This window comes from Uranotaenia lowii, chromosome 2, assembly GCF_029784155.1.
Source record: "Uranotaenia lowii strain MFRU-FL chromosome 2, ASM2978415v1, whole genome shotgun sequence".
NCBI lineage: Eukaryota > Metazoa > Arthropoda > Insecta > Diptera > Culicidae > Uranotaenia > Uranotaenia lowii.
This window is the reverse complement of record NC_073692.1, coordinates 172,471,052-172,495,300: the sequence shown is the minus strand read 5'-3', so window position 1 is coordinate 172,495,300 and position 24,249 is coordinate 172,471,052. Positions and strand designations below refer to the sequence as shown.

Sequence of the window (24,249 nt, the reverse complement as noted above, 5' to 3'; positions counted from 1 at the left end):
CTTGGGATGATATTTGGATATTGGAAACTGCTGTATGATTGTTTGAAATTCCTCACGGTTTGCATTGAGGAAATGGGAAGAGGGGAGAACTTCCATACAGATTTTTGCAATACTCGACGACTAATCAAGCGAGGGGAATCAAATTTGGCATGCTCGGATATTTGGATGAACGAAATGTTCCTAAGTTGGTTTGAAGATCTTTCCACTTTTCATTAGAGAAACAAAGAGGGGGTGAACTGGTGAGAACTGGTGAAATAATCGAGCAAATAGAACTAAATTTGGCATGGGAGGATATTTGGAGACGACAAAAGACTCTATGGTTGTTGAGAACTTCCCCTGATCCCAGTAAACAAATAGAAAGAGAAGAAGGGGCCAACACATTTTTTTAAAGATTTCGAGAGTTAATCAGTCGAAAGGCACTGAATTTGGTAAGGGATTGTATTTTGATACGAGTAATGTTTCTATAATTATTTGGGACTTCCTTCCATTGAGTGAGATAGAAAGAGGAGACGGGAGCTGTTACCGCGACTATGGCCGACCCTAAATAGGTGGGGGCTTATTGACACAAACCACTGTCGCCGTGAGGGCAACGACTGACGTTCAGGAGAAACTGCAAATCATCATCAGAACGTTAGGCAGAGTGGAGAAAACTTGCGTGGTCATCGTGGTCGAACTTTTGATTAAAACTTGTAGTTTATTTAGCTTACCATATTTTGATTAGATCGTAAGTAACTTTGCCTTTATTAATATTGAACTAAAATTTAATGGATTGAATTATATACAGAAAACCTACAAAGTGACAAAATATACAAACACTTGGATTGTTAAAATTCGGATAGTTTACCAAATGTAAGTAGTCATGTTTCTTTATAAACCAAGAATTGGAAATAAAAATTTACGTTTAGCTTTTAGCTATATTCCTACAAAATCGAGGATTTGCTTATCGATTGATATCCGTCGCAATCCAACAATCTAAAAGATTTGTATACAAGCAATCCCGCATTAACGATGGGAAGTTGTAGTAAGGCCTCTTGCAACCTTCCGGACGACACCCGGATGGTCCAGTGCGATAAGTGTGACAGTTGGTGGCACTACGGCTGTGTCGGTGTAGGCGAAAGTATTTGCGACAAGGATTGGCTTTGCCCCAACTGCACCCAACCTCAAAATCCGCCACTTATCGCTGACGACGACGATGATGACGACATCTCCACTTGCCTTTCTATATTGACGACCAGCTCAGCCCGACGTCTGGCTCAACTCGAACTCCAAAAGCTTGAGGAAATGAAAGCTCTGCAAGATCAACAGCTAGCACTCGAACGTGATCAACAGGAGCGACGTTTGGAACTAGAGAAATTGCAAAAAAAAGGAGAAATGGATAAAAGAAAATTGGCACTCGAACGAGACTATCTCGAACAACGGTTCCGGATGTTGAGACAGGCAGCAAATGCGGAAGAAGAAAGAATGATGAACAAATCCCGACGCAGCAGCAACAGTAAGCTCGTCCAATGGAAGGTAGACCAACTTCTGGGAACTGTATCAAATTCCACCATGATTCAGGCTCCTCCAGAGACCGGTATTGCTACTAATGCGATAGCAGCTACGACAGCTTTTACGGGTCCTCAAGGCAATCTTACCTCGACTGATAGTCCGATTTCTGATATTCAACAGCTAAACTCAATGCCTACCACCGCCCAGACGAATATCGATTACACGTTATTGAACTCGTCTAGTGTGCCGCAGAACAACCTGACTAGCTCACTTGCCAGTATGTGTATAGTTTCTCAACCCAGTACTCATCATTCAGCTAACACTATAGTTTGCGATTCTTTTACAACGCCTCTTGTTTGTACAGGAGCTGTGCCGAAAACTATCCCAGTTACTACGTCGGTACTTCCGAGTTTTTATATCTCGCCTACACCAGTCGGTACCAGACACTCTGCTTACGACGTTTCAGCCAATATTTCTGCGAACTCGATTCCCTATTACAATCTGATACCATCCATCTCTAACAGAGAAGAACGACCGACTGCAACCAACGGTTTAAGTGCGCCAGCGTCTCGGGTTGGTTTTGCTCAAAGTTTTATGTTACCGACATCGATAGTCTCTACTACATATACCGGCAATGGATGCTACAATAGGGAAAAACAGACATCCACGGGCCTTCCAGATTATTCGAATATAATCCCGAGCATCGCGCCAGCTTCATATTCACAACCAGCAAACGTCGCTTTACCTCCGGCACGCCCATGCATCCCCGTACCAACTGCCACGCCGAATGAAATTAGAAATCCAGCCTTGGAATACGCGCAGCACTACGCCTATCCTTCGCCCCCAGTACAGATAGTGGCAAGGGAGCTACCCGTTTTCTCTGGCGACCCCGAGGATTGGCCTCTCTTCTACAGCGCATTCAAGAACACCTCCCAAGCTTATGGACTTTCGGACGCTGACAACACGATACGCCTCCAACGATGCCTTCGAGGAAATGCATTGGAAGCAGTTCGGAGTAAGCTGCTTATTCCCGCCGCGTTACCGATGGTGATAGAAACACTCAAACAGCTGTATGGTCGACCTGAAATTTTGGTTCACTCTTTGATACGAAAAGTAAGAGACGCTCCTGCACCCAGATCAGACAAATTGGAATCTCTGATATCGTTTGGCTTGATCGTACAAAACCTCAAGGACCATCTCGAGGCGGCACAACAACAGGCACATTTAAACAATCCTACGCTTCTATTCGAGCTAGTGGAGAAACTTCCGGATAATTATAAAATGGACTGGGCATTATATAAACAACAGTATGAAGTAGTAGATTTGCGCCACTTTGCTCAGTATATGTCAATCCTGACCAAGGCAGCTAGCGATGTCACTATACCTGCAGGAATTCGTTCATCATACGGATCAAAAGCGATTAAGAACAAGGAGAGACATTTTGTCTACGCTCATGACATCAGCGAGGAAAATGAAGGAGATAATTCGGATCGAAAACTGCACACGCAACCAGAAGAAAAAGGCTGTAAAATATGTTCGAGGATGGGGCATAAGGTTCGAGATTGTGAGGAGTTCCGGAAATTGGATGTTAACGAACGTTGGGAACTCGTGAACAACCTCTTTTTGTGTCGCAACTACCTTTTCCAACACGGCCGCCGACCTTGCAAGTTGAAAAAGGTGTGTGGGGTACAGGGTTGCCAGTTTAAGCATCACTCGCTTCTTCATGTTTCCGGGGAACAGGCACCCTCTTCGAGCACATCTGCTACGGTAAACTATCATCGACTGGAAGGACGTCCTTCGCTTTACCGCATACTCCCCATAACTCTACATAGCCCAGCGAGGTCAATAAAGGCGTATGCATTCCTGGACGACGGGTCGTCAATAACGTTGATAGAGAATAGCATCGCTGATGCATTAGAGCTGGATGGAGCTGCAGGTCGTCTGTGTCTTTCATGGACCGCTGACATTACGCGAGACGAGCCGAATTCAAAATGGGTATCCCTGGAAGTATCCGGAGAATCTAACTCCCGACGTTTTCCTCTGTCAAACATTCGCACCGTACAGAAGCTGTCGCTTCCGGTACAAACTTTGAAATTCAAACAATTATCTTCTCGTTTTCCACATTTGGCTGGACTTCCGGTGAGTGACTATGATGATGCCATTCCACAGATATTAATTGGGAACGACAATGCTCATCTAGCGGTAGCGCTTAGAAGAAGCGAAGGAAAATTCGGCGAACCAATTGCGACCAGATGCCGTCTGGGATGGGTGATTCATGGACCTGTTACGTATCATCCTCAGTCGGTAAATAACTTCAGTCTGCACATTTGTAATTGTTCCTCTCAACTTGAAGATCTCCATAAAATCGTCAAACAGTCATTTACATTTGACAGCATTGGAGTCTCAAATCACTGTGATCTTGAATCGGCGGAAAATCAACGAGCACGTGACATATTGAAAGCGACGACTAAGAGAGTAGGAGCAAGATTCGAAACTGGTCTTTTATGGAAGTATGACAACTTCGAACTTCCCGACAGCTATAACATGGCTCTTAAAAGAAACCGGTGTTTGGAACGAAGGATGAAGGCTGATCCGATTATTGGAGAAAGTGTTGCAAGACAAATAATGGAATACCAGCAAAAGGGCTATTTGATCAAGGCGAAACCTGCGGAGCTTAAAGCAGCGGACCCACGTCGAGTTTGGTATTTGCCGTTGGGTTTCGTGGTCAACCCAAAAAAGCCCGGTAAGGTGAGGATATTCTGCGATGCTGCTGCGAAGGTCAACGGAATAAGTTTGAATACAATGTTGCTCAAGGGACCGGATCTTCTAGTACTTCTTCCCAAGATACTGAGTGGGTTTCGCGAACGTAAAATTGCCGTGTGTGCCGATATACGCGAGATGTTCCATCGTGTATTTATTCGAGACCAAGATGTACAGGCGCAGAGAATTTTGTGGCGAAGTGACCCGGACAAAGAGCCAGAGACTTATTTCTTAAAGGTGGCTACCTTTGGAGCAGCAAGTTCACCATGTTCCGTCCAATATGTTAAGAATCTAAACGCTCGACAACATGCTGAAGAATATCCAGATGCGGCAATATCCATAATTGAGCGCATGCTTGTCCAACACCTCGCAAACCGAACAGAGCAGAGAACGAATTACACTTTTATCATTTCGGTTTCCGAGTGCACTGCTCAGCCGATCAACGTTCACTTATCTTTTTGCCGAGTGCGCCCGATTGCGGTTGCTCTGACGGTCGGGTGGACGTCGCTCGCTCTAAAGAAAAGAGAAGGAGCTGGCTAGAAAATTGTGCTCTAGCGACGCTGCTGTGTCGCTCAGTGTATCAAGCCAGAATGATTTCAATGCAGGAATGTTTTCTTTCAAAAAGCCGCTATGCAGTGCGGAACAGTGCATCAGTCGAAGAGGTCCAATGTAGATTTATGTATAAAATATTTTTGTACGTAGCCGGGCCGGGCACTTCCTGGCAAATTATTTGAAAAACATGGTGAAAACCGGGTAAATAATCTGAAATTTTCCATTCCAAAAACCGAGCAATATCCGGCCAAATCTGAGGAAATTCCAGACATTTATCTAGTGAAGAAAAATGACTTACATTTTTTTATTGCAACACATCAGCAGTGTTACATTTATATTTAAAGCATACGAAGGAAAGTTTTGGTTTGATTTTTGATGAAACAAACTTTCACAAATCCAATTTTCGACAAACAATTTTAAACTGAATTCGATTTTCTCGTTTCATTTTCCAAATAATGTGGATAAAACTGGGCAAAATCCAAGTAGTTTTTTCACAATATCCGGGCATCTGCAAATTGCTGTATACTAAGATTTATGTACTTTAAGTATCGTACGTGGGTAGCATTAATTTACAAAAGCAGCAATTCGCAAAGTAACATTTACTACAATTATCCAAAAAATCTTTGTCTATTAAACAAACCGTGAAAATTACGCAGGGATCTGGGACAAATTTTAGTAATAAAACGGCAAAACATTCACAAATTGTAAAATTTAGGATTTATCTTCCTTTACCGCTATGCTTTCGATATTTTTTGACCGAAGAAAGCTTTTGTAGCTAATCATTGGTCCTGATGCAGAACATCAATCTGGAGGAACTCGCTCTGGAATGACCAGATAGGTGTTTTGGGCAAAGTTGTTAATTCGCATATTTTCATATAAAATTTAAAGTGGAGAGATTAAAAATAGCGCGATAATAACAATAACTTTTTGTAAAGTTTTTTTTTAATTTAACCGTATCTCCTTGGGTTAAGATTGTAGAACTTTGACATGTTAAGCAAAGTTGTGTGTTTTATTGAGATAAATAACTTTGTAGAAAAAACTTAAGCTCTAAAATGCTAAACAAGAAAGTTATGATTTATATCTTGCTATTGGTGGACCTCTAAACTTTAAATTTCATATCAAAATATGCGCTTTATTATACAGAGCAATATTGTCGAAGACACCAGCATTCTATCTTAACTACCTTTGGCGTTATTAAATTAGTTCCGTTAGATTTATGTTCTGCATTGTAAATTCTGACGCACTTCGAAACATCGATCCAGACGCAACCGATGAAGACAAACCGAGTTTTCTGTAAAGCTTCTCTTTCGCCCGAGTGCGAACGAATTTATCTGCACCGAGAACGCACTTCATCAGTTTGCTTGCTTCCCTTGTCCACACTTGGGTGGACGCTTGGTCGCTCTGGAGGTAACTGAGCATTTTTTAAAGATTCTCTGATTGGGGAGAGCACAGCAAAAAAAATACACGCTCTTACTCTGAACGGGCAAATCTGAGGAGCGATGCCAAGCATGATTGAGCGACACTACATGGATGACTATCTGGAGAGCTTCGACAGTCCAGAAGAGGCCATTGAGAGGGCACTTGAGGTAAAACTCGTACACGCAAAAGCCGGCTTCGAGATCCACTCTTGGTCGTCGAACTCCACCGAAGTTCTGGAAGCAGTTGGTGAAAAGGACCCTTCGGCAGTTAAAAAAATCGATGCAGGTGATTCAACTCAGACCGAAAGAATATTGGGTATGCTGTGGTTACGGAAGGAAGACGCATTTACATACTCATCAAATCTGGGACATGTCCCGGAATGGCCGACCAAGCGAGAAGTCCTTCGTGTGGTCATGTCTCTTTACGACCCGTTGGGCCTACTCTCCCATTTCACCATACACGGACGAGTCCTGATCCAGGATGTTTGGCGCAGCAAAAAGGCGTGGGACGAGAAGGTTCCTGAGGAACTTCAAATCCGGTGGCTACAATGGGTCTCTCTATTCAATCAACTCAACCTGATAAGGATTCCTCGACAGTACTTCCCATCGCGGAATACTGCCGAGATTGGTTTACTTCAGCTTCACGTCTTCGTAGATGCAAGCGAATCTGCCTACGCTTGCGCCGCATACTTGCGATCCGAATTTCACGATAAGGTGTCGTGTGTATTAGTTACCGCTAAGTCCCGAGTCGCACCGCTCAAAACAGTGTCGATACCCAGATTAGAGCTCCAGGCTGCAGTGGTTGGAAGCAGATTGATGGAGTATGTGGAGCAGACATGCTCATTGAACATCTCGCGAAGGATCGCATGGACAGATTCTCAAACTGTATTAGCGTGGATCAACTCAGATGTAAGGAAATATAATCAATACGTATCTTGCCGAGTGGGAGAAATTCTCGAAAAAACGAATGCCAGTGACTGGAGATGGGTGTCATCTAAGCTTAACGTAGCAGATGAGGCCACCAAGTGGGGATCAGGGCCAGACTTGTCGTCGGGTAGCAGGTGGTGGTCGGGTCCTAGTTTTCTCTACGACGTCGAAGAAAAATGGCCAACACAACGTCCGAAACATACGGACCCTAACACAGAACTGAAGATGCGTAAACCAGAAATCATCACCGTTCATCACGTAACCCATGGCAATCTTCTGGACATCAAATGGGAACGTTTTTCCCAATGGAATAGACTTGTTCACGCTCTAGGATATGTTCATCGTTATTTCAACATTGTTCTCTGCAAAGCCAAAAAACTAACAAATCCAAACATTATCTTTGGCCGAGACGAATACCTGGCGGCCGAAAGACTGATATTTCGCACTGTACAAAAGGAAACGTATCCAGAAGAAATACGGGTTTTAGTGCAAAGTTCTCCTAAAGATGATCGGACATTGAAACGTAATAGCCCTCTGGCCAAACTCTCGCCTTTTCTCGACGAGCATGGAATAATGCGGATGGAGACGAGAATCAGCGCCGCTGCGTTCCTATCGTACGAAACTAGAAACCCTATAATACTTCCGCGAGATCATCGATCAACCAAGTTACTTGTTCTATGGTACCACGCAAAGTATTTCCATCAAAACAACGATACTGTTATAAATGAAGTGAGACAAAAATTTCACGTTCCAAGACTAAGATCTTTGCTACGCCAAGTCCAAAAAGAATGTATGCACTGTAACGTCTACAAAATTAAGGCTGTTGTTCCACGAATGAGCCCACTTCCCACCGCTAGACTAGGAGCTTTCTTCCGTCCGTTTTCGTTTGTAGGCCTCGATTATTTTGGACCTTTGACTGTGAAAATAGGCCGCAGCACCGTAAAACGATGGGTAGCATTATACACATGCTTGACTATTCGAGCAATACACCTCGAGGTTGTGCATTCTCTGACAACGATTTCGTGCAAAATGGCCATGAGGCGGTTTGTCGCTAGAAGAGGATCACCGATAGAAGTGTACACCGACAACGGTACCAATTTTTGGGGAGCGAGAAACGACCTGATAGAGGAGTGTAAACAGATAAACACAGAGTTGGCATACATTTTTACGAACTCGTCCACCAAATGGTACTTCAATCCTCCATCCGCGCCTCACATGGGAGGAGTTTGGGAACGGATGGTGAGGTCAGTTAAAACAGCCTTTTTCGCGATGTCCACATCAAGAACACCAAATGAAGAAACCTTCAGCACTGTCCTTATCGAAGCGGAGTCCATAGTCAATTCTCGTCCGCTCACTTTCATATCACTGGATTCGGAGTCACAGGAGGCACTGACGCCAAATCATTTTATCCTACTCAACTCAAGTGGGACTGTTCAACCAAAGATGTCAACCTTAAACCCTAAGGAAGCTACCAGAGATGACTATAACCATAACCGACATCTTATCGATATCTTTTGGCACCGCAAGGCGAACGAAATGGTTCGAGGAGACGAAGCCACTGGAGGAACAGGATTTGGTCGTGGTGATCGACGAAACGATTCGCAATGGATGGGTACGAGGACGTGTACTTAAGGTCATCAAGGGTTCCGATGGACGCATACGTCGAGCTGTTATACAAACCTCTACCGGAACGATTACGAGACCAACGGCCAAAATAGCGCTTCTTAACTTAACCAACAGTAAGGCTCCTGATAATCACTTGCCTTACGGAGGGGAGGATATTACCGCGACTATGGCCGACCCTAAATAGGTGGGGGCTTATTGACACAAACCACTGTCGCCGTGAGGGCAACGACTGACGTTCAGGAGAAACTGCAAATCATCATCAGAACGTTAGGCAGAGTGGAGAAAACTTGCGTGGTCATCGTGGTCGAACTTTTGATTAAAACTTGTAGTTTATTTAGCTTACCATATTTTGATTAGATCGTAAGTAACTTTGCCTTTATTAATATTGAACTAAAATTTAATGGATTGAATTATATACAGAAAACCTACAAAGTGACAAAATATACAAACACTTGGATTGTTAAAATTCGGATAGTTTACCAAATGTAAGTAGTCATGTTTCTTTATAAACCAAGAATTGGAAATAAAAATTTACGTTTAGCTTTTAGCTATATTCCTACAAAATCGAGGATTTGCTTATCGATTGATATCCGTCGCAATCCAACAGGAGCATTTTCGATGCATATCTATAGCATTAGTTATACAAAATAAACCTACTTTAGTAGGAGAGGGTTTTTGTGATGGAGAAATATTTCTATGCTTATTCGAGAACCCTACAGTGGGGGGATGAATAGAGAAGATGAGGGCTCTCATACATTTTCTGCACATCTCGATAGTCAAATTTGTCATAGGAAAGTATTTGGAAATAAGAATTAAAGACTCCGCCTTTCTTTTCAGTGAGGAGCTAGAAAAGGGAGAAGGGTGCCCCATACTTTTTTTTTGATAATTCTAGAAATGATCGAGCAAATTTTGAATGAAAGGGACTGGATATGAAAATCGTTTTCTTTATTATGAAGCAAGGGAACTCTCATTAATTTATTTTTAATTAATTGGAAAGTGATCAAGCAAATGGAACAAAATTTGGCTCGTGAGAGGAACTTTATACGAGTAAAACATTTATTGTGGCAGAACTTAGGAACTTTTGAATAAATAAATACAGAGTCTTAATTTAAGATACAAATTAATGATTTGAAAACAAATATAAGGTTTTCGAATTTTAGAAGGTGTAGCAAAGCACACCGGGTCAGCTAGTAAAAATTATCACAAACAAATTTTGAACAATCATGTGTCCATAATAACCTTATTAAGATAAAGATAAAAACTATTGTAATCTACAATAAGACTGGAATCACTGAAATTTGGATTTGGTGAAGATTTTTAAGATAGACTTTTGAATTGTTGTATTCAATGTTGCATTAGTTAACCAAATTTATTTACAGTGGTATACATATGTATATTCACAAAAAATGGTGGAGCATTCGTTTCAAATGATTTGTTTTTAAATTTTTCATAGTCTTTTTTAAACAGTTGATACCATTTGTGTATGTATATCTCAAAAACGATTAAAGCTACATACATGTAATTTTCTGAATTTTCCCAAAATGAGAAGCTTTAAAATGACTCATTTTTAGATTTTTGAATAGGGTTACCAGAGTCACCCAGCGAAAAGGACATTTAGCCGGTTTGGGTAATATAGACCCGGAATATTGTTTTGGTTATAAAAACAAAAATACTGAAATGATTTTCATAAACTATACCATTTTGAAATCTTCCAAGCGTCTGCTACCAGATGCTTCCTAAGTATTTGAGTTTTGATTTTTATACTCTTCCGAAAATGACTTCAAATTCAAAAAGTCCTTAAAACGGTTGTTTTGCAGCAATGATAACTAATCTTGTTGAAGTCGTATTGAAAAACTTGATTGATATGAATCCACATAGATTAGGAGCACATATTGAAACAATAAAAGTGCTTGGTTTCACAGACCACAACAGGTTATTTGAAAAACTAATAGAAAACTTTTCAATGATTTTATAACTATATTTTTTATGAGGACGAGGAATTTTGAGCCGTTCTGTTCAATTACATTCAATTTCAACCAAAAGTTCTAATAATGAAGAGACTGATACAGTGACCAATTCTAGCATAAATTAATTGAATTTCAACATATTGAGAACCAAATCTGAGGTATATCGACTTGAACATTACGCTTTTTTTACCCTGAGCATATCTACTTAGAAATGTGAAATTTATTTGTAATTAATATTATAAGAAATCAATAACGAGACATCAATTATCTAAAAAATTAGATAACTGAACATTTAATTCATTTTCTACTGAAATATGGCTCAGCAAATTTCTGGAATCTCTCGTAATATGTTTTTCGTGGTACTTAATGTGATAAAAATCTCACAAAAAATTAAATTTAGACAGTTTTCATGGGTTTTTATGGTTGGTTATAGATTCAATAATTTATTGGCCCAGTTTTAAAAATATGAGCTAACTATTTAGTAAAAAATATTATGGTTTTCAAGAAGAAAATCATTGATTTTAATTTTTTCTTACATTTCCTTTCATAACATATGACATAAGAAACCTATAACTGTTGTAATTTCAATGTAATCTTTAAATCAGCCTCAATTAAGCTGGCATAAAGAATGTTCATTATTCGAACGATCTTTGTTCAAAAAACGCCATCGTTTTTGGCCATTTTGTCTTTCGGCTCAGTTTTCATACGCCACAAAAATATAATGAATTTTTCTCTTTCGAAATAGATAGTGAACATGGAGACGATTCCAAAATGGTATAAAATATGGAAATCGGTCTATATGACCCTAACCGGCTAATTGTCCTTTTTTTTAATTCGCAAAGGAAGTTTGAGGAATAAATTATTGATAATTTTTTTTTAATTTAATTCTTTGGATAATTATTTATACATCATGATTAACTTTTTTGTGTGTGTCCTACATAGTACAATCAAGTTCAATTGATGAAGCATTCTACCATACCGTTTGCACCCCGTTCAACAGAATCTCAACAGATTCAATTAAATTCAAATTTGACATTCCACCTCCATCGGAATGATAACTGTCAACTGACCCCATTGATTGTGCAATACCATACAAAAAGAAACACTGCACAAAAGTGCAATCACTCCCAACATTCAGCTACCATTATTCCTGCATCGCAAGCACAAACCTTTCCCATTTGCTGCTGACAGTAGAAAAATGTTTTCCTTTTTTTTTCAGAAAAAATACCCGCACACACAGACACACAAATATTCTCCAACACTCGTTCTGTTCGAAATTCCTTCCGATTAGATTGGGTCAAGAAAATCACTGGAAAGCCACTCATCGATAGGCACTCAACAATTCACGTGAAAGTTCACGATTACCATTAACAATAATCCAAAAATCAAACTGCACAAACAGACACAGGCACAGCACAGAACGATTTTGAGAGACGGATTTCCTTGGATTTTCACTACTGACACACTAAATGGCTGAGATGCCGAGAGTTCCGGAGTGTTAATCGCTTTCCCGAGTGCGTTCCAGATCGCATGCGCCCACGCTTCGATCGACGCTGCAGATACACCAACACCGAGGCAAAGCATCGAGACGACGAAAACGTTCCATGGCGGTCACCATTATTCGAGGGAAAACAGTTCACTCACAAACAAACAAGCATCGCGGCGCTCTGTGGTTTTTCATGGACCGAATGTCGTCAGACGTCGTCGTCGTCGGTTTTCGACGTTCGCCTTCTGCGAAGGGAAAACTTTGTTTGGAGGAGAGTTCTCGGGTCAGGGCAGACAATTTCATGGAGGCGCGTGATGATTTATGCAGATCAGTGAATTTGCACAGTGGGGTGTCATGGAGATTTATATATCTATTTATTTAAAAATAAAAAGTTAAAAAATACAAATTTGGCATGCATCTTTTTGAAAAAGGCGGTCTGAAAATTCATTCGCAATTATAGGCGGAAGCAATCAGTTTAACACTAAACTGATGGGGGTCAAATGACATTTTTTTGGACTTCTATTAAATTTGTTTTTTCGCATTTTTTTTATTTTCAAAATGCACGTATTTTGTCATTATTATGTTTTTTTTTAAGTTTTAGATTTCGAAAAACGTATATGGTATGATTTTAACAAAATTTACAGTTTTTAAAGCTTGTAAAGTGACTCAAATATGATTCTCAGACTATATTCACTTACAATTATTCATTTTAAAATGATATTGAAATTCTTAGAAAAAAAATCCGAGAAACATGCTTCGGGAAAATGCAGTAAGTCAGTTATTATTAAGGTGCTTGGGAAAAAAATCCACTTAATGCTTGAGAAAGCTGAAGAAAGAAGCTAAATGTTGCACATAGGGAAATAAATTTTTTCAAATTTTTTGGATCATAGCCACAACAAATGTAAAACAGTGGTGAAAAAATCTTACTTTTTAATAAATCAACCACAAAAACTGTTCTAGTTACAGTAGAAATTATGTTAAAAAATAATTTGAAAGTTGACGTAATTTGTGACATTTTGGTATCTTTAGAATTATAAATCACGAAACAAATAATTTTTGACGACTGTTCAAAGGTAGCTGTTTTTCGAACTTTTCATCAATCTACATTTTCTGGAACTATTTTAGTAACTAAATTAGACTTTGCACTGTATTTTGAGTATTTTGAGTAACCATTATGTCTTGTAGAAGGCAGTTTCTGATATCTTCAATCAATAATTGTTAAACCATCTCGGCACACATCGCGAAACAGTTTATCAACTAAACAAAAATAAAAGCTCTGATAAGAGCTGTTAAACGCAAAATTAAATTCGCAATTTATTTGATAACGCTATCGCCAACTAAATTGATCATTTCTGTTTTGGAAAAACTCAAAGATGAACATCTGAATATTTTTCATTTCATAAGCTAATAAATGTTTTTTTTTTGTGTTAGTGCTTCATCGAAAGCAGAATAGTCATCATGAGTCATGATAATTAAGTAGTAAAATTAACATTTCACACATGGAATCCAAAATTAAAAAAATTAAACCTAAGAATTCAACTAATATTTCATGGAGTTACAAATATAAAAGTTCAAAAATATTCAAAACCATAAATCAGATTATATCCAGAACCACAATTCAGTGTCTCAAATTCAAATCGTAATTTTAAATCAAATCCAGACACGGATGCAAGGACGGTAAAGAATCGCTAATAAAAAAAATCAAGATTTTAGAAACAAATATCAAACAACATTCAAATACAAAATTGAGAATCAAAGCTACATTTAAAGCCGAAACAAGAATTGCAAATTGAATAATTCTTTGTCAAAAAGTTTATTTAAATTTCATATATTCAAAACACAAAAAAACGTTTTGATGTAATGTGCCAAAAACTTGAAATGTTAAGGCGATTACAATTTTCCATTAAGAAAAAGATTTCATCAGATCAAATATTTGAAACAGAAACTTTTCTGTAAAAGTTCTTCTAAATGTGACAAAATTTGGAAACATAAATTCTAAGTGGCTATTAGATGTTTAAAACACGAAATCAGTCATTAAGTAATTAAGTAATTAAAAAATAAGATAAGGAATCAAAATAAGTTACGTACCGTAAACTGGGGTAACTTTGATCAACATGAAATATTTGCAGTTAATCATTATTAACTAAGTCTGAAGTTAAAATTCCTGAAAACTGTTTTCTACGTTTGAAGGCCTATAAATTGAGTTTCAAATAGGCTAAATTTGGTTTGTAATTGGAGATTTTTTTTAAATTACTTAAAAATGTAGTTTTAAAGTTTAAAAATATCTGTTTTTATTCGAAGACTCACAAACAAACACCTAATCCCGATGAAATGGTAGCATTAAAAAGCAAATGGGTTGTTTTATATGTAAATTTAATTTTTTTTTTCTTTGTAAAGGTATAGTTTCAGAGTTATTCTGATGGTCTTTATATGATAATTTTTGGATATTAAAAAACGGATATTTTCTATGAGAAAGCCTGTAAAGAACAAATTGCTAAAAAGCCTATCAAATGGCTAGGTTCCAATTAAAAAAGGAACAGTTGAAGGACTTAGGGAATTGCATGATGGTAAAGTTTAATTTGTTTTTGAGTCCAAAAAGTATTGGGGAATGTTTTTAATTATTGTCCCTAAACGTCTGCAGCAACAATGTTCAACTTTTGAGTATATTTGTTTTTGAAAGAAAACGTTAAAATCTTCAATTCCAACTTCCAAACAAAAAATTACTGATATTGATGTTTTAAGCCATCTGTGCAAATTGGCATCAGAACAATAATTTTGAGGATGTTGAGATACGTAAAATCCATAGTGATCAAAGTTTCCCCGAAATATGAAATATGGTTTTGAAACAAACATTTATTTCTAGCCACTAATGTCGTTTGAATTTTCTGCTATCAATGATTATGCTTTATACTCCTTACCTCAGTAAGTATTTTAAAACCTTTTAGTATTACAAAAAAGCAACCCCTTCAAAAATATTCGAAAATGCGTTAAAAAAGTTATTGATGTTCCTCCAGTTTACGGTAAGTAGATGAGTAATTAAAAAATTAGATTAGGAATCCAAATAAGTTTAGAACCTTCGAAAATGATCTCGAGACCTCAATACTCACATAAACCATGAAACTGAAGGAACAACACAAGACTTGACAATCTCAATGAATTTAATACTGGTTTTAAAGACTAGAAGAAGATGAGATTAGAAAAATTAAAATATTTATTTTAAAGAATCACTCATGGAAATTCGTTGTTCAACTATGGGAATGTTTTTTTATGATGAATATCATTTGAGAATGAACGGTCAATTAAAGAAAGATATGCTGAATTTACCAAAAGATAATTATAAAATAGATGTAGCTCAGAGTCACCAGTATTAGACAATGGCTCTATCAGCTGAAAAAGTTTCAATTAAAAAAATTCAAATCGTATTCCTACTGGTTTTGGAATAAAAATTCAACAGAGAAACTCAGTATTGCCAATAACACAAATTTTAGTAACAATTTACAATGTTTTTTTTTTTTCATTCTGGCTGTTTTTCTCAGAATTGATTATCGGAAAAGGGGTGCATACAATAATTTTGCATTATTTAATATTTATACTCATACTTATCTTTATGAAGTTAGCATTCTAGATTGCCCAGTTTTTTTCAAATAATTTTTCCAGCAAAGCTCTAGGGAACTCATAATTTCGATCGATTTTCAATGTTATTTACACTTTCTTGGATTTTTTTTGTGAAAATTCAATGATACCTGATTTTTACCCGGACATTACCTGGTAAAAATTTTGAGAGGGTTTATTAAAAAAGTCTTTTGTTTAATTTGAGCATCTATGGAGAACAAGTAAAAAAAAACTAGCGTTGCCAGAATATTGTTAAGAAATGTCCGTATTTTGCTGAGCTCATTCACATTAAAAAAAAACAGAGAATTCAAATTGTGCTTAACTTTTTGAACCAGGTATCGGTATCCAAGATTTATCTTAATAATTGTTAGCGGAAGTAATAAAATGCGAAACTAAAAAGTAAAAAAAAGAAAACTTTCAGTGTCTTCTTTTACTTTCTTCTTGATCTTTTCTTTGAACAATCACTGGATTCTGCTTGGATTTTGTGTTGAAAAATTTGAAATCAAATGTCAGCTTTGGTGTAAAAAAAAGTCTTGATTTGATCAACACCCGTAAATGGGAAAAAATTCTGCAATGTTTATTCAAGGGGGCCCTGTTAACTTATATTAAAATGAAACTTTTGAGATTTTTTTTAAAGGGCCCTCTCTGGTGTTATATTCTAGTTTTCTAGTTTGGTTATCCTTGAACTTTAAGAAGTATGATTAAAGCAATGCTAAACTTTTTTTAGATTTAAGCTTTAAAATTGAAAATTTTATTTTTATTGTACGAAACATAACATTTTCGTATCATAAATTTTCAAATTTTAAATCTTTAAATTAAACTCCGTGGTTCCATTCATCTCTAATTTCAGCCTTAATCACTTTAATCGATGTGATAAATTAAAAGTATTTTTTTTAAATTCCTTTTCTTTTTTTTCTTTATAAAACGCTTAATTAGGAAACTTTTGGCAATTAAGATCGTTCGAATTTTATCATCTGTTTAGATCAAACGAGTCATTTGTTGAATGGATTCACTTTTATTTTCCAAAGTAAACAACAACAAAATTTACATTTATTTAAAATTTTAAAAGCCGATAGTGGATAACTAGAGAGCACAGTTTAATTTTCTGTCAGTTCTTGTTTTTGTGGGAAATTTTAAAAGTTTAGAAAAAAAAACAGTTAAGAAATTTGTGCGCTTTTTTTCTATTAATACCGCAAAACATTTCATTGACATTAACATTTTGATAATAACGGTTTTGAATCAATGCTCAACTTTTCCAATGACTGCGATAAATTTCGACTTATTTGGAAAACTTTTATAGAGGTTTTCTTTTCGTTTATTTTTTTTAATGTTTTGTTAAATAAAGGAAATTTTTATGAAAATATAAAGAAGTTAAAACTAAAACGAAAAGAAATTTTAAAAATTAAGTTAAAAAATTATATAACTAGCTAGCCTTCAACAAAACTGTTGATTAATTTAAAATCTTTACTATGAAATAGGTACTCTCATTATGGGATGAAGAAACCAAAGAGGCTCTAAATCCCAAATAAAACAACAAATCAAAACAATTGATTAAGAGATGTAAGAAATAGATTTTTTTTTTAATACAGGCTTGAAAACTTTTCAAGTGTTGTATTGCTGTCACAAGAAATACAATGACGTAAATTTTTTTCAAAATGTATTATCTATTTGAAACCATTTTGTTTGTTTGTTTTATATCGATTGTTCAGTTCTACACTGTCAAGTATAAATTTAAATTTTTCAAATCCATCTTTTCATTCTTTAAATTCTTTTGAAAAGTTTTGTTTCGTGGTCCAGAGTGTTGAAGATGAAACATTCAAACAGAAATCCATTTTTTATGATCTTACTCTAAGGTTTTCAGAGTTTTTCCAGCACGTATCAGGGCCGGACAAATCCGGGCCTTTTTATCTAAAAACCTGGCAGAATCCGGGCATTTTAAATTTAAAGAGTCGACCATGAATCCGGGCAATATCTGGGAAAATTTGGTCAAAACCCTGGAATTACTCAACACAAGTCAAGAAAAAAAAACATTTTTTATCATAACTTATCATTAGTTTTAAAATTGTATTTAAGGCTTTCAAAAAACCTTTCATGATAATTTTTATAAAACTTGCTCAAAAAATTTCGTCTTGGACGCATAAATAAAACTTTTACAAAACAATTTGATTTTTTGTGTTGTGGAAAAAAATGAATAAATCCGGACTTTATTCAATGAAATCCGGACCGGACATTTGTTAAATTTTGAAATAAAAATCCGGGCAAACCCGGATAAAACGGGCAATCTGGCAACCTTATCTTATTCCTGTACCACTTTGTAGAGCATTTTTATATCTTAAGCAATTAACAAATTTTGTTTGTTGAATGTTTCAAAATTAAAAAAAAACTATTCATAGAGTTCTTAGCGAAGATAAATTTCACAAACCGGTACCATTTCAATGACCTTCCAGAAAAAAAAACTAGGCGGTTAAAATAAAAAAACAAGTACCTAGTGATTGCTCCGACAAAACCAGAAAAAAAATTCTTCTAATAATACCTCATCATTTGATAGTTACGCCACGAAGTCCAGCTTGAAAGATGTATGACCAATGTCAATTTAATTTATTATTTTAAAAAAAATTATCGATGTGTGTAATAAAAAAATTATCATGAAATTGTTTTTTTTAAGATTGTCGCCTGTAAACGGTTTTGGAGAAAAAGTATTTTTTACCGTCGTTCGGAATGATAGCTGCGCAGAAAAAAACTCCCCAAAAAAGCGGATTTTTTTTTAAATTTAAAAAAATCGGAATGTAAAACTTGTTTGAAAATGCTTTAAAACTAAATTTTTAAAAAACCAACAATATCAACTGCAGGGAAGAGAATTTTTACCGATTTATTGATTTCGAAAAAAAAGAATGTTCTCCAAAAAATAAAAACTAAGAAATTAAATATTTTGTCTCTTTTAATTTTCTAAAATCAATTTATTTTCAAAGTATTGTATTTTGATTAAAACCCTTCAAAATATTGAAAATAAAAAAACGTTTTTGACGATAGTTTTTAAATTCAAACTAACATATCAACAATACTTTTTCCTGAAATTGTGATCTATTTGGAATTTAAGTTTTAAGATTTTAATAAGCATGTATATATCGATTTTTAAATGGGTATCAGTTTCGAATTTCTTAAAACATGCTCATTGAACATAAAGCTTAGTTCTTTTAGAAATGGGACAGTTATGAATGCGTGTATCTCAAAAACCTTTCGTTTGTTCTAAATACTTTCTATGAAGGAAATGAAGGTAATCTTATGATAATTCATGAAAAAATTTGAAAAAAAATATTTATCGTTTTTTGTTAGAATAAATTCTACTTCATTCTTGGTACCTCACATCGGCCAGCGCACACTTTTTTCAGTCATGATATTGATCAGTTTTTCAAACTTATACTTCGTCTAATCTGTATTTTAGGTGGCTACATTCTCCTCTTTCAATTCCTGCCACTTTTCGGACCAATACTTCTCTTTTAAAAGAAACTGAGGGTAATTTAGTGGATACAGCTGTTTCGAAATAAACAAATTTGATTATTTTTGAGCCAATTTTTGAGCGTTTATAATGGAATTTCTGCTGGCAAAATCTGGCTAACGAAGTAAAACCATCATGAGATTAAACTTAACGTATAATCTGTTAGTATATATCGTAGGTTGCGAAGGGTACATAAAAGATAACTCTTTTTAGGCTTTTAAAAACAGCGAAAACCTTAGTTTTCGTTTTGAAAATTTTTGTTTTTTTCCACAGGAGCAGAATTTTGGCAAATCAATATATTTTATACAAAATAATCAGCAAATACATACTTTAATATACTCGGGACCTTACCACGAGCAGATATGGTTTTGGATTCAAACGCTGGAGTTTGTATACAATAGGGTATTTCATAAGTTTTGTCGTTCATCAGAAATCATCTGTCCCATAGCCACGGAACCGGCTATACCGCTTACGAGCTGTGGAACTAGCTTAAAATTGTTGTTTGAGGTTAGGTTTGAAAGACTCATTACTAGGCAACACTTTCAGCTTATCGGAGGATTTTGTTTTGGAAATTTCAGTGATCTAGCCTTAGTTTTTCGCCTATTGAAAATTAAAAATGCTGGTATGAGACTTAACTTCCCCGATGACCCTTAGCCAAAGTTGCCGATCATATGCTTCACTCCAATGCTTGATTTGAACTTTGTGGACATTTTTGACAGTGTGCAATACTTTTCCACAACTCACACACAGTAATTCTTCAAATAATCAACGGGTTTGTCAGCTATCAATTTGATAATGATGGATTTTGAATAAAACTGTGCAAAATTATTGTTTCCTTTTTCTCTTGCATTGTAAATATTTCAAAAACGCGTAGATTTTAAAATTTGAAAAAAATAGGTCAGATAGTACTTTTTAAAGGTAACAAAATGCTGTCAAAATTTTGAATGTCCGATTACTAGTAAACGAGCTATTAGCAAAAGAAAGTGTCCCATTTCTAAAAGAACTAAGCTTTAGACGTGGAGTAAGACGTAATATCTTTCCAATGAAATTAATTTAGCAAGTATATCATGGCAACAGATGTTGAACGTACCTACCTAGATTTTAATAAAGGAAAAATTTTAACTTGTTTTCTCACATTACGTTGCTAGCCTCGATGAATTTTTCGAAATTTTATTTTAATACATATTTCAACCATATTTTTAAAACAAAATGTGGCAATTTTTGTAAACTTAATATAAGATAATCAGTCAATAGTGAAAGATTTTATAAAAAAAACTATTAATGCACTCTTTACAATGATGATATTAAAAAAAAATTAAAAAATGATAGGCTTTCTGATGAGCTTTTGCGCTGCTATTATTTCGAACAGCGGTAAAAAATGTTTTTCCTCAAAAAATTCACAACCATTTAAAAAATTAATTTCATTATATTCTTCTTATTTCATGACACATATCCTTATCCATAAATTAGATTGACATGGGCTTAAAGCATTTTACAAAGGACAAATTGTATTTTTTTCATTACTGAATTCTGTAAATGCTGTGAATGAGATGGAGAGAAACAAATATTTTCAAAATCTAGAAAATCTAGAAAAAGGTGATTTTTTTTTGTTTTGAACTTGTATCTGGATGCTGGGGAAGGAAGAACACAACATTTTTAGGACCGAGAAAATGCGCAGCTTTCCGTTTTTCGGGGGAGGTGAATAATATTAACAATGTAATAGACCTTAACTCGAGCATCCTGACAGACAATAAGCTTTATGTGCTATTAGACTGAGTCGCTTTGAGGTCATTTTGGAATTCCTCAAACCCTGGGGTCTTAAAAGCTTTGTTTTTGCTCAAAACTCATCCATGATTTTTTGCAGAATTTATAAGAAAAGATGACATGAGTAAATTTAAACTTTAAGGTAAGTTTGGGAAAGTTGAATATTTTGTACTGAAAAATCTTTTTTTCTTCTTCTTTGAAACCGAGTCTATTTATGGTTTTTGTGCCAAATTATAAACTTTCTAAAGGAAATTTTCCGCTGAACAACTTTGTCAAAGACTGTAACTTCGTATCTTATAAGACAAATAAGTTATTAGTGTTTATTGGAGCATGTCTTATGGTAATGAAAAACAATTTTTCAATTCAATTCTGCAAAAAATCATGGAATATTTTTAAACCAAAACGAAGCTTTTAAGACCCCATGGTTTGAGAAATTCAAAAATGACCCCAAATCGACTCAGTCTAATGTGCTATATTTAAGAAATTAATTCTATGTAAGATAATTTTAAGTAGGTCGGATGACGAGCTCTGCCCATATATCCTTAAACAAACAAATAAAAGTGCACATTGAATAAGATATAAAATAAATTTACGTCCCTGTTGACCTTTTTAAGCTATCGAATATTGTTTCCTGTTTTGAAAATTTGTATCTTTTTTTTTTAAATTTAAACTTAATTGTTGGTGAAATAGAATTGATTTGATTTCAACACAGTTTTTCTACATCTCAGCCCCACTGTGCAGCACTCAATTCGATCGGCATGAATCTAATGAAGTTTTGATTTATGGCTATCGTTTTAACATGCAATTATGGAAGTAAAAATCAATCCCGAACACTCCTTCAGTTTGTCCCGACCGATTGGCACCGGAAAACGTTCGCTTTTGGTATTTTCCCGGAGCTTCCATTAACTTAGGAAAGTCGATTAACTATGCGGACTCGGGAAAAAAGTTTTTTCCCCTGCTCGGTATGTTGTAATCACACGGGTTGGAAAATTCGATCGGTTGCCCAATGGTTGTTCACATTTTCCACTAAGTTTTCCTTTTTTCAATCGTTTTTCTTCGGGATCGTCCCAAATCCACTCGATTTCGTTCGAAAGGGGCCCGATTCTTACATGTTTTGGGATGATAGTCACAAAAATTTTCCACCACAGCAATTCTGCCTCTTCTGAAAAGTAAGTAGTCAGGAGACTCACACTCACACTCCGTAGGACACAACACAGGACGACCGATTTTCTCAGTATGACCACATAGAACCGACTTCTCTATGCAAGTGAGGCCGCTGCCGTGGAGTTTCGATTTCTCCTTGAACTGGATCCTTGCGACGAGCTTCCTGCTACCTAGAGCTGCCTGTCTGACATCCTTTCGAGGGAACCGTTTTTCCGACTCCGAGAGAGACAGGAGAAAAATCGGAAAGAGATAAAGGGAGCTTTCCAGCCAGACAATTCCAGTCAGTCAGTTGATCAGGCACAATTGGTTGTGTAACCAAATTTTCCATAATAGGCAGGCACTCGCTGGAGAGGATTCTCCTTTTGAGAGTGAGAGGACTTCCTTTTCCTGTCTAAGCAGCTACTCTCCCGGAAGTTCGATGCTGCTCCCTTAGGGAGAGAAAATCTATTACGTCATACCTCAGCTGTTACGCCATTATTAGTTCGGCATCAGCGATGTGGTGTTTCGACCCCCTTCTGAAGGGGTGGGTGGAAAAAAGGTGCGGGAAACGGTGTTCCGATTTTATTTTTGTCGTGTAAAAGGACATACCTCCTCCTGTCGTGGTTTGGATTTTTGGAAGAGGTGATGGGCTTGACGGCTTAATCAGAAATTCCAGCCCGCTCGCATGCACGCGCATTTTATCCCTTTTGATGAGTTCGTGCGTAGAGCATCTGAAATGAAATGAAATTAATGGAATCGATATTGGCTACCTGGCTATTGGGAATGGGAAAAGTTTTTATTAGGAATCAACATCATCACCTCTCGCTTGATACAGATGTGCTCCTTTTAAAAAGAAAAATTGAAATCAAAGCTTTATTTTTCAAAATAATCCGAGCCCTTATTGGAAGATTTTTTTTTTTTCAATATAAAGTGTGGAAGAACGATCCAATGTTAAGATTGGTATACATACGTTTCTTCCAAAAAATACGCAAAATGTAACTTTAATTTATCGGCCTTATCGGTGAAAAGTGATGTCCTTTTCAGTAGGGACATCTAAAGATTATGAAATTTTTATAGATGGATAGAAGGTTAGATGAAATGAAAGATGGTGAAATGAGCGGGTAGAATTTGTTTAGAAGCATTATCATCAAAACAAAACTTGATGAAGAAATGATGAGAAATGAGGAACAAAAGTTTGATATGTGAAGATGATGCTTCTAAATAAATTCTACCAGCTCATTTTCACCATCTTTCATTTCATCTAACCTTCTATCCATCTATGAAAATTTCAAAATCTTTAGATGTTCCTACTAAAAAAGACATCACTTTTCATCGATAACGTCGATAAACTAAAGTAACAAACATAAATTACGGTGATTAATCCTCCATAAAATCCGCATAATTTTGAAAAAAAAAAGGAATTTTTCATTTATAGCTAACAATATGTGTTCTGACGTCATGACGAGAGTAAATAGGTTGTGCTCCTCATCATTGTTTATAAGAAGAAGTGTTTTTAATCCTAGGATAAGTTAAGTTTCTAGGAGCTTATGGTTGGCTAAAAATACACCATCCATTTTTCAGATAACTCTTTCTGTCAGTCACCACTTAAAGGAAAACTGTACAAGATGCACCAGCGGGGTAAGATGGCTCATACCATAATTTCAATTGAAAAAATCCCAAAACGTTATAGACGAATAAAACGAAACAGAAGGATTAATCGAATTTGTGTAAAACTTCTAATTTTTCATGGTAAACATATAAGGTTTCATGGTTTCCCCCTGATATGCACTTTCGAATGACTATAAGACCCATTACACCAGCGTGACGTCACAACTTTTGTGAAATTTTTTTTTTCTATATTGTATGTTAATGTTACGATTCATTGGTACATTTGGAAGCAAAAGTATTTGCATTCAGCGAATAGTTATCAAAATATAAGTAATAGAAACCGTGACGTCACAACGCGCCACTTTTTCCAATTTTCTGATTTTTTACAAAATTGTACTTTTC

At 36.0% G+C, this 24,249-nt stretch overlaps 2 protein-coding genes across 4 annotated transcripts in view; one reads left to right on the top strand and one right to left on the bottom strand.

Moving 5' to 3' along the window:
* Positions 1-22,433, bottom strand: part of LOC129743646 (sodium/potassium-transporting ATPase subunit beta-2) — a 113,763-nt gene extending 91,330 nt beyond the window's left edge. The window contains exon 1 of one of the 3 annotated variants that reach the window (XM_055735726.1): positions 22,287-22,433. The gene's annotated coding sequence lies outside the window, so the exon portion shown is untranslated. Of the gene's footprint in view, positions 1-22,205 lie in introns of all 3 variants that reach the window. The other 2 variants (XM_055735727.1, XM_055735728.1) reach the window with 2 other exon arrangements.
* On the top strand, positions 6,309-8,955 carry LOC129742089 (uncharacterized). The gene is made up of 2 exons (XM_055733933.1): positions 6,309-8,389; positions 8,610-8,955. Exons 1-2 carry the CDS (start codon positions 6,309-6,311, stop codon positions 8,953-8,955), a joined length of 2,427 nt encoding a protein of 808 aa, XP_055589908.1.
* Positions 22,434-24,249: the final 1,816 nt, after the last annotated feature.